General features: G+C 37.2%; 1 protein-coding gene across 4 annotated transcripts; it reads left to right on the plus strand.

The window, feature by feature from the left end:
- The first annotated feature begins 113 nt into the window (after positions 1-113).
- hgsnat (heparan-alpha-glucosaminide N-acetyltransferase) lies at positions 114-11,040 on the plus strand. Of its 4 annotated transcripts, none has more exons than XM_004065826.4 (18): positions 114-336; positions 1,085-1,200; positions 1,276-1,412; positions 1,636-1,754; positions 1,845-1,914; positions 2,869-2,938; positions 3,527-3,627; positions 3,839-3,915; positions 4,002-4,032; positions 4,671-4,831; positions 4,969-5,084; positions 6,314-6,435; positions 6,553-6,679; positions 6,812-6,898; positions 6,981-7,058; positions 8,133-8,203; positions 9,165-9,277; positions 10,023-11,040. In XM_004065826.4, the coding sequence occupies exons 1-18, from the start codon at positions 129-131 to the stop codon at positions 10,202-10,204; spliced, it is 1,986 nt and encodes a 661-aa protein (XP_004065874.3). In that variant the 5' UTR covers positions 114-128; the 3' UTR covers positions 10,205-11,040. The 4 variants fall into 4 exon arrangements, with proteins under 4 accessions (XP_004065874.3, XP_020558290.2, XP_011472950.2 ...); XM_020702631.2 differs by having other exon boundaries at positions 3,587-3,627; XM_011474648.3 differs by lacking the exon at positions 114-336 and adding an exon at positions 415-784.
- Positions 11,041-11,266: the final 226 nt, after the last annotated feature.

Raw genomic sequence — 11,266 nt, forward strand, 5'->3', positions numbered from 1 at the left:
AATACACATTTTAGGCTCATTCTGTTTGTACAAAAAAAAGTATACAGTTGGTGTGTTAATAATTAATCGGCCAATAAATACAGTCCCGCATTTTAACAACTATTTTGTCCCGCGGTGCTTCCACTACCATGTCAAAACAAGGAAGAAAAAAGGAGATTGACGTTCATTATGGGGAAAAGGGAGCCAAAGAAAAACACAAAACTCACTCTTCAGTTGTAGAGGAGAAGCTAACGAAGAGAGAAGACATGATGACACAATTAGAGAACAATAACATATATATAGTTGGGGTAGTAGTTGTAGCTGTTTTTGTGGCACCGCTTACGGCGGAATCTAAGCGTAAGTCCGAAGAATTAAAAAACACTTTATACTCTGGCTTTTGACTAAAAATAAATAAAATAAAAAACACAAGAAGAAATTAAGGATATTGTGAGCTTGCGAAATACCTCCCCATATTTAATTATATTGTTTAAATCGACTGCTATGGTCAATTAAATGTGCTTTAACGACGTTTATTTTCCTACAAACCCTTTATAGCATGTTAGCTAACAACTAAGCAGTGAACAACTGTGTCAGAGCACTTTAGACATTTGAAATTCCCTCTTGGGGGGATATTTCATGGATTAGTTCAGCATGTGACCGCCGCCTCTGCAGCCATATATATCAGCAGCAGCAGCTCACATGCTTTCTTCCCCCCCGGACGGTATGCTTAGCTGCTTCAAAGTTAGCTTGTAGTCAAACCGGGCGTTTGGCGATTAAACTTCAGACAGTACGGATCAACTGTAAGGTTTGGTATAACTCTTTTTCCTCCCCTTTCCATTTAGTTTAAATAAAAACACTTAAATAATTCTACCTTTTTTTTTAGTTTTTATAAACATGCAGTCAGGATTTCTGGTTTTCCTCCTTTGCACGTGCGCATTAGCTTTAAATATTCCTATTTAATGATAATAAACTGCTATAGATTTGATATTCTTTGAGTTAAATAACTAGCTATACTAACAGAGGCTCAGTAGAAGGTCAAAGGTTACAGTGAGCATTTGTTGTTGGATCTCATCTGATCTATGCTCTGTGTCATTTCTTACTCCAGTTGCTCTTCATCACCGGAAGCACTTGGCTTTGAAGATGGATGAGGCGCTGCTGACGGTCAGCAATGAGCTGAACTCCAGCGTGCTGGTCTCCTGGAAGTCAGAGCGCTGCTACCAGGTGATCACCCTTCAGGTCTTTTATTTGCCGGTGATTTTTCCCTGTCATCGAAGAACTTTGTTCCCCGTCTGCCAGTGTTTGTACCAGCAACTCGGAAAGGTGGATGGAGCGTCCAGCCCCGGCCAGCCGAGTACGGCCAGCTTCACAGTGAAAACGCAACATGCAGTGACGCTACAGCTCAACAATACTAGCAACAACAATGAGCTCTGCAAGTGAGTAAATATTCAACTTTGTGTGACAATAGATGCAGCTCATTTGTCCTCTTTGCAAGCAGCCCTACCTACAACTCACTTCTAATAAACTCCAGCCGCTCTGGAGAATCTATGTTCAAGAAAACGACTTTTAAAACTGGCCAAAAGATGATCGGAGTGGGACTTTTAAGTTTTTCTTATGTTTTGTTATTATTTATTTATTAGTTATTTTTTTTATTCCCAGTGTCCAGTTTCATTTTGGGGAACATGGAAACTACTCTCTGTGGATAAAAAATCTGAATGGTTCGGCTCAGGCCAATTGCTCCGTTGTGACAGATGCAGTCCCGCTGAACAGCTACATACGTGAGTTTAGCACCTCTCTAAACTTGGATCGCATGACTAATGTCAAGTATTTTGGTGGCTGCGATGTTCATGAAATGTTTCTTCTCACAGCAATTTTGGTGGCTTTTTTTGTTTTCGTCGGACTGGCTCTGATGTTTGCCATTGGAAAAAGAATAATGAGGTATGTCGATTTTAGTTTGTGACGTCCAAACAAAAGAGGGAAGTTTTTATTGTTCTCTTATACAAATAACCGTGTTGTCGCCACAATACATGTCAATAAAGGTTTGAGTGACGTTATTGTTACTTATTTAAAGCAGTTTATTATAAATAAAGAGGATAAAAATGCACATTAACCGATGGTTAACAAATTATTTACTATAAATATTGTTTTCACATATTCAATGTCAGCTTAATGGAGCGTAGAATTAGTTTAAGCAGACTAGGAAGTCAAGCTCATTCCACATGCATTTCTGCATCAGCTGATCTGTATGCCATTCTGCATCATTCAGTTAATTAGTCTCACACGAAGCGTCATACTGGCCCTGTTTGCTGCTGTTACGCCCCTGTCTAGGGGCTTGTAAAAGGAAGGAACATAAAGCTTAAAAGGAACAAATTAAATATCTCAATGACTCAAAAACTCTCACAAACAAGCCCAAGCTGAAAATAAGCTTGGAATTTATTCACAGGAAGGAAGAAAAAACTCAAAACTACACAAAACAACCAAAATACAAGGACCAAAGCCTCTAACAAAAGCCAACACAGTAAATCTCTGCTGTGGCAGTATTCAAACCCTGAGCTGGACTTTCTCAGCCAATCAGGTGCTCCGGACAATTTGGGCTTCAATCTGCACACAAATATAGGAGGGGAAGAAAAAGACAGACAGAACCTCCCACTGAAAACAAAAGAAAACGGAGATAATACAATATATATAAATATTACAGTCAAATTCCGAACCATAATGCAAAAACAAAGTGTAAATATCTACTATAAAAAGCTCCTCTGATCATAGGTGGGAAACTGTTCCATCTTATGATTAAAGAGTTTGAGCTGTTAGAAAGACATGCAAGCTAACAATGACGTGTACCGTGGGAGAGGACTGTTGAAGCCTTTATTCCTGAAATCCTTTCTTTTCCAGGTTCGACGCCGTAAAGCGTTTGGTCGTCCGTATCGGCGGCTCCATGGAGACCGAGAGACTCATCAACTCTGTGAGTGACTGAGCAAACTCAGCCATGGGGTTCTGATGTCAGCAAAACAAGTCAAACAGCATTTTTGAACAAACGAGGTGCTGACCCGCCTGTCGGACTTTAAGGTTGCCTCCGACATGAATACTCGCCAATTTCTTTGGGGTGTCCAAATTTACAATTCCAAAATCCAGTGTCCTGGGAGTTTTCCAGAAGCGTCTGCGAAAAGCCAGTGTGCCTCAATGCTCACCAGATTGGCGAATATAGACCACAATGCATTGCGTTTGAACAATATTATCATTTGAAAAGTATATGTACCTTATATAAATCATCCCAAGTTTTCATCATCAACTGTTTATATAACTAGTCTTTGGCAAATGTTCATATTTGTTAGGTTTTTTACTTCTGCAAAAGTGTGACATCATCTTTACCGTTCCCACAAAATAATGACCTCAAAATCCAGACCAGTGGATAGTCCTGCACTATCTGTGAGGGGTTAGAGTGTCGTGAGGGAATTCGGACACATCCTTAATCTTGTGCTGAATGTATACATATCTTCTGTGCTAGAATAAAGTGTTGTGTTTATTTTTTTACTTTGCTTGGATCCGTCAGGAACTGGGCTCCCCTCAGACAGAGGCGCCACTTACTGACAACATCCTTCCTCCTCCTCAGAGTCCCCGCAAAAGGCTTCGATCTCTGGATACTTTCAGAGGGTAAGGCCTCTTCTTTAACTGTCAGCCCGCCAGGAAAATTATTTTTCTAATTTTGTCAAATTTGTTGGTATTTTTTTTTACATAATACAATCGTGTCACATAAACCAGCTGATAATGAAACTGGGACTTTTCCCCCACATTAAGATTCATTGTTCTTTAAAAAAAAAAGTTGTTTTAGCCATATTTTCCTAAAAATAATGTTTTTTTTCAGCATCGCTTTAGTGATTATGGTGTTTGTAAACTATGGAGGAGGAAGATACTGGTTCTTCAGACATGAAAGCTGGAATGGTGAGTCTCACGTGGATCAGAACATGTTTGTTGGTTCCATCTTTTCTGTTATTCAGCTTTTTTTCCCCTTCTCTTTCACTTTTTAGGTCTTACAGTGGCGGATCTTGTGTTTCCATGGTAAGTTTAGTTTATACATTTAAAAAAAAAAAGTCCATAAAAGATATGTTTTCTGTCTAAATAGCGAGAAGAACCATAATTAGAGCCAGTAACTAATTTCTAGAGTGGAATATCACTTTTAATTTTCTGAAATAATTCCATTTAAACTCATAAGATTTTAATTACATTAAGTTTTCAGTTAAATCCCATTTTAATCAGTGCTCGTTTAAAATCACACTTAGGAAAAAAGCAAATTTCACAGAAGTGTTTTGAAAAAAACAAAACAAATGATGAAAGATCATTTAAAAAATTGATTGAATTCCAAAATAAGTCGTTTTTTTTTAAACCTTGACTTTTTTTTTACTTTCATTTTATTTTATAAAGAAAAGTATCACTGAAGAATAGAATATTATGTTTTACAGTGTCTATGAAGGCATTTATGCTAATTTCTGGACATAGAAAAAGATAGAAAATAAACTTTTTAAGTAAAGTGTAAGTAATGGTATTTCTGGCTGGGAAAACTCGGTATAGAGTGGCTGTTGTTGATGCTCCAAACGTATTTTCGTTGTTCCACTGACGATGACAAATAAATATCTTGAATCTTGAATCTAGAGCAGTATTTGTTGTGCCTCATTTTTCTCTGTATTCTTGTTGTCCAGGTTCGTGTTCGTCATGGGGACGTCCATCGCGCTGTCCATCAACTCCCTGTTGCGTGCGGGCCTGACCCGAGGCTCTCTGCTCAGGAAAATAGTGTGGAGGAGCATCCAGCTTTTCCTCATCGGTGTCTTCATTATCAACCCAAACTACTGCCAGGGCGGACGTAAGGATGGTTGATGGCTTTTTTTTAAATAAATGTGGAAGATATTAGGTCAAATGAATTCTTTAATGTGCTCCAAAAGTAATTATATTCTATTGCTTTCTTTTTTTTTCTAAAAACTGCTTGCTTGAATGTTCTAGTGTCTTGGGAGAACTTACGGATACCTGGCGTGCTGCAGCGACTTGCCTTCTCATACTTGGTTGTTGCCAGTCTGGACTTAATGGTGGCGAGAGGTCATCTGGACGTCCTCCAAACAGTGAGCTGAGAGTTGGGCCATTTGTGACCGAACAGAAACACAGTTTGACGACTAGTGGTTTCAAAAATAAAAAAGAAACTGCACAATCTTTTTTGTTTTTGTTTGCCCACTGCAGAAACATTTAATTCCACAGAATTAACTCAGGCAACATATGAAGAAATTCATCTCTTGCCCTCCTTTTTTTTATATGGATGCTACTCCCCTATGACCAAAGAAAGATCTAAAGCCAAAAAAAGAAATAAATCTGATCCAAAAATTAGAAATAGTTCAACTGACAAGCAGTTTTCTAAAGCTAAAAAGGTTATATATGAATTGAAGATTTAAACTTGAAATAACAAATCTCCAAATAAAAAAATAAGTACTCTGTTTTCTGGACAATAAGCTGCCATTTTTTCTTCGGTTTTGAACCATGGGGCTTATACAAAGGTGCGGCCATTCTGTGGATTTTTCTACCACCACTAGGGGCGCTCTAACCGGAATTAGAATCAGAAATAGGAGAGACGAAAAGTCAATGCAAAAAAAAATATACAACACTACCTTTTCTTTAGCAGATAGAACAAGCATGACCAACTTCTATCTGGTAAAGATTTTAAAAATCCGTGCCCCTTCATCATTTAAACCACATGAAGAAGTTCATGTAATGCAAGTTTTAAGTCGAAGGCCACCGAGCTTGCTATTCAGGAAGTACATGCAGTAAATATCGAATTTTTCAACATAGATGCACCGCATCTGCGGCTTATAGCCCAGAGCGGCTTGTATATCTTTTTTTTTTCTTAAAAAATAGAGCGGATGCAGCTTATATACAGGTGCGATATCTATAGTCCATAAAATACGGTAAATAAAATACTAAAGTACAATAAAGATCAATCTTTTTAATGTACAAACCTTTGGATCATCTTTTAGATTTTGTCTATTTTAAAGTTTAAACTTTTGGACTACAGAAGAACTCAGTCTTAACCTGTAACCCATCTGTCTATCATTTCTAAGCTCCACAGAATAAACATTAGAGAAACAAATGTTTACCCAATAACTGGAACAAATGTTCAATCATAAAAAATGTTTTATTTTAGTTTCCAGGTATTTAAATTGTGGTTTTTATTTTTTTTATTTGGAGGTACCATCAAATCTGTTGATTTTTGCATCCTATTATCATTTGAAGTGAAAGTTGAGCTACATGTCAAGACTTAAGCAGCATAAATGTTGTGTTAAGGAGAGTTTTTGTTTCCTAGGATGCTTGGTGGTCTCCATTCCTGGATGTGTTGCTGTACTGGCCAGCCTGGGTGGTTGTGCTTCTTCTGGAAGTTCTCTGGTTGTCCCTGACTTTCCTTCTTCCTGTGCCCGACTGTCCAACGTGAGTCTATGTGTCTTTAATTATGAAGAAACAGTCCTAGCAATGAGCAAGTGTTCGTCCAACAAAAATCCTCCTTTCTCTACCGAGAGAATTGACTTGATCTGGTTTGTGGTGCAGAGGATATCTGGGTCCAGGCGGGATCGGGGACATGGGCCTGTACGCCAACTGTACTGGCGGAGCTGCTGGTTTTCTCGACCGTTGGCTGCTGGGAGAAAAACACATCTACCAGACTCCCTCATCACGGGTTTGAAACATCTCTATTGCTTTTAAGCTGACATCACTAGTTTGTTTCATCAGTTGCTTTTGCAGCCAGAATATGTTTATGAATATGTTAAATGTTTATGTACGTTTTTTTATGTGGTTCCCTTTGATTTAGGTCCTTTATTTAACTCAAATCCCATATGACCCAGAGGGAGTTCTTGGAAGCATCAACTCTGTCCTCATGGCTTTTCTTGGATTACAGGTTTGTCGTTTATTTTATGATTATTTTGATGTGAAAATGTGACCATCAAAGTCATGTAATGATCAAAAGTGCTTGTTTTCAGGCTGGGAAAATAATTTTACACTACCGGGATCTCCCTACGAGTATCATGTCAAGATTCCTCATATGGGGGCTCTTCATGGTGAGAAAGATGTCTAGTGTTTGCCAAATGTCGATAATAGGATAAAAGAAATAGGATGTAGATGTGACAGCGTGGCAGCTAATGTATAGCACAGACATGAGGGTTGATAATGACACCGAAAGCCCAGAGGTGTTTTTATCCTGGTATGAAGGTAATGTCGCTTACTCCTGTAGCTGATTCAGAGCAGAAATAGGTTCCCTAGAAATAAGTAAAACATTCTTACATTTTTTCTTTTAACTAAGCAAAAACTTCTGCCAATGGGGTAAGAAAATGTGTCTTATCCTTATTTTAAGAAAAAAAATTCTAGTCACTGGAGTTTGAGTAGAGATTCATTATCATACGCACAGCTTACACTGACATACGAAATGCGTTACAGTCCAACCCCAACAAGATCCGACATACAACAGAAATATACACATACAGCTCAAATCTGACTTGAATGTTAGGCGCGTTTACGTCATCTTATTAAACTAACATTATTTTGTTATAATGTTGTAAATTTACGATACTTATGGTAATAAATTTACAACTTTAAATCGGGGACATTTACGAGAAAAAAGTCGGAGCTGTTAAGTTACGAGAATAATGTATATTAAAGACTTTGAAAGTCATAGATTTAAATGTACGACTTTTTCTCAAGTTAAATGTATGATGTTAAATGTGGTAAATTTACGACTTTAAAACACAGAAATATATGAGCAAAAAGGTAATCAATCCACAAGAAAAAAATACCCTAAGTTGTCTGAGTATCAGAGCCGTGGTAGAAGGTGAAAGACGTGGTGTTCACTAGCTGGACTGTATGTTCACTTTACTTTAATCTCGTAATATTACCCTTCTTTTGGTGGTCCTGATCTCGTAAATTTACGAGAAAAAGTCTCATAAATTTATGACTTTAATCTTTTATTACTTTTTTTTTTTTTGGTGGCCGGAATACTTTTTCCTACTTGCAAGACTGTAAAAGAGACAGTTTTTCTTAAAACGAGGGTCTTTGTCAGTTTAATGTCCTAACATTCACCGGTGTTAAACCTTTTTGACTAATTAAAATCATTAATTTGATTTTATTTTTTTGCACAGGGAGTCATCTCAGCAGTTCTGACCAGGTGTTCCACAGACCAGGGTTTCATCCCTGTCAACAAGAACCTTTGGTAAGTTTTTTGTCAGTTCCGCATAAATCAACTTGTTAAAAATGTATATCTAAACTAGTTTGATTAATTTGCATTAATGAAAGCTTTTTTAACGGAAAGGCTATAAAATGCAGCTATGGAGTTTAGCATATATAGAAAGATATGTATATTATCTGGTGTTGGGGACTGGCGTAGACTGTCGAAAACATCAAGAACTTGTTTTATTGTGGAGTTTAGATGCAAACCACACGCTAGCATTAAAAGAATTGAGTGAACAAAAGATATTTTCGCTCACAAATGAATGACACTGTCTTCGCCAAGTCAAATGCGAGGTAATTGCTTAATTTGTTATGGTTTTAAAAAAAGTCACAAGATCAATTCCTCAGTTCCATCAGTCAGTTCACAATTGTATTAGAAACGGAAAAGCTCTTTAAAGGGAAAAAAATAATCCTGTTTGTCACTCAGACACAGCAAAACAGGCTCGTTTGCAGACTTGTCATGGTGCTGTCTGTCACTAAACTACTGCCTGTCAAAAAAAATCCATTGTTACTGTATTTTTATGAAAAAAGAAAAAAGACAACTTGCAATTTGAGATTTTAAATAAAGCAATGTTTTCTTAGAGACATTATTAGAACTTTGCAATTACACTAATTAGTTTTTTTTTATCTAAAGCATAAAGTGAAACAATGTTTTGTTCATAAAAGTTGAGAAATGTACTCTTAGGTGCGATTACTTAGCCATTGAAGCCTTTAAACCCAAGGATTTATGTTGTTTTAATAAAAGGTTCACATAAGATCCATATGAATAGGCAGTTATGTAAAAAAATAAGTAAGTTATGTAAAAAAAAATTCACTTTGAGATTAAGGTTGGCTTGATTTTCAAAAAGTTACAATTTGTTTAATAATCTATTCCTGACAGTTTTTTTCAAGGTGACGTAAATGTAGGTACATATTAATAATGTTTTGGTATGTTTCCCATCTAGGTCACTGTCTTATGTGACAACATTGGCTTGCTTTGCTTTTGTGCTGCTGGTGCTGGTCTACTACACAGTGGATGTAAAGAAATGGTGGTCTGGCTCCCCTTTCTACTATCCCGGTAAGCCCTTTAGTCAGGATGAAGGTGTTTAAAGACCCACTCCGATAAAAGTAGTGTTTTGGATATATTTTTTTTACATGTTATTGTGCCATTTTTCTCATTATATGCAAAGAAAAGTATGCATTTCTGAGTATTTCTGTATTCAAATCACTGTGAATCAGGAGCAGACAAAGAAAATGCAGTTTAAAAAATCTTGTAGCTGTGACTGAGTAGCTACAATCAGCATGCCGCAAGCTCCCTGTTCCGCTTCATTCTGATGCATTTACTTGTAGACGACTAGATCCATATACGTCTTTGTTTTCCTTATCCAAACTGGCATGTGGCTCGATAATGTACGGCTGGATAGCACCGCTATTACGCACCATTTTTTGTTGCACAGGTAAGGATGGTTGGGGTTGTGAGGGGCTTTAAGCTACCGGGAGAGCGTGTAAATAAATGGATGATGGGAAGAGCGAGTTGGCTTACTCTGCACCAATAGTCCCGCCCACAACTCGGAGTTGAATTTCGAACAAACTCCTGCCGCTCTGCAGAAACTATGTCCTAAAAAACGACACTGTTTTTGTTGCCTAAAATCATAATTACAAGAGACTTTTTCAAAAGATGATCGGAGTGGGACTTTACTAAGTCGATAACTTAAAAGTGAATGTTTTTTTTTTGCCTTTTAGATTCAGTTTGTAATTATGAAGTCAGAATTTCATAGTTGAACCGTTGTGATCTGTTGCATACCTTTTCGGGGGGATTTCAGGTATGAACTCCATCCTTGTCTACGTCGGTCACGAGGTGTTTGAAGACTACTTCCCCTTCCGCTGGCGCATGGTTGACAGCCAATCCCACACTGAACACCTCATCCAAAACCTTTTTGCAACTTGCTGTTGGATTTTTATCTCCTACATACTCTACAGAAAGAAGATTTTCTGGAAGATTTAGTGAAGGACCAGAAGGAGCAAAGAAAACAGAGGACATTGTTAACTGAGAGTATTTTGATCTTTTTTTTTTGGAAAAAGCAATGACCCACTGGTTCAGGTCTTTTATTGGTGGTTATTATCTTTTCTTTCTAGTACCATCTGTTTTTTTTCTCTACCTCTGTCTTTTAAACACTTAAAAAATGCAGAACCATGAATGTTTTACTCTGAATGGCCTCCTTCTTTGGAAAAGTAAGTCACTTTTAAAGCATTACGCTGAGCTTTGCCAAAAACTGACTGAGGAACACTGATTTTGTTCATTTGTTTTCTAACTTCAGGCTACAATCTTTGTCAAAAGCATATTGCTGGAGTTCTTTAACCCAATTTCTTCACACAACAAGCAATGTGACACATTCTGCTGTCTTACCACCCGCTGTACTAGTGAAAGTGGAGAATGTCAAATAAAGATGGAAACTTGTTTTGGAAAACTTGTTTGACATCATTAGAAATGCTGAAATAGTATTTTTTCTGTTTAAATGGATGAAAAAAATACACTGTTTTTTTAGCTTTTGCCAAGAGCTATGTAGCTAAAGAGCTCCTCATTGTTTTTCCTCCACACACAATGTATGTATGGGTCTACTTTTTGAGACTGTCAGTTCATAAAAACTTAACTTTTAACAAACCTATAAAAAATAATTTCTTTAAGATGTGTATTTTATCTAAATGCTGTCAAACATTTGTGTGTGTCTAGTACTGTTAAAGTTGATTCCAACATTTTGTAAAACTTTTATAAATATAATGATTACAAATTCTGACTTTGGAAATGATATGTAATAAAGGTTAGTAGAAATTTTTACTATGGTTTTGATAAGTAATTCCTTATGGTTTCATCTTGTCGCTTTATTTTAGCTATGTGTCCTTTTTTGTGCATCGGTGTGGGTAAACATACAACCGTGGGAATTCTATGCTAGTAGGGAGGTGGGCGAGAAGCCACCAGTGACGCTACCTTTTCAAAGTCTCGCGATGGTGGCGTCCAACTTTGAAGACCCTGAGTCAGAGTTGTTCCTCCATTCTCGCGAGACGTTAA

Source organism: Oryzias latipes, chromosome 1, assembly GCF_002234675.1.
Source record: "Oryzias latipes chromosome 1, ASM223467v1".
Lineage (NCBI taxonomy): Eukaryota > Metazoa > Chordata > Actinopteri > Beloniformes > Adrianichthyidae > Oryzias > Oryzias latipes.

Coding starts and splice junctions, on each gene's coding strand:
- hgsnat (XM_004065826.4), top strand. CDS start 129: ATGTCAAAACAAGGAAGAAAAAAGGAGATTGACGTTCATTATGGGGAA. Junction 3,916..4,001: donor CAGACATGAAAGCTGGAATG/GTGAGTCTCACG, acceptor TTCACTTTTTAG/GTCTTACAGTGGCGGATCTT. Junction 6,436..6,552: donor CCTGTGCCCGACTGTCCAAC/GTGAGTCTATGT, acceptor TTTGTGGTGCAG/AGGATATCTGGGTCCAGGCG.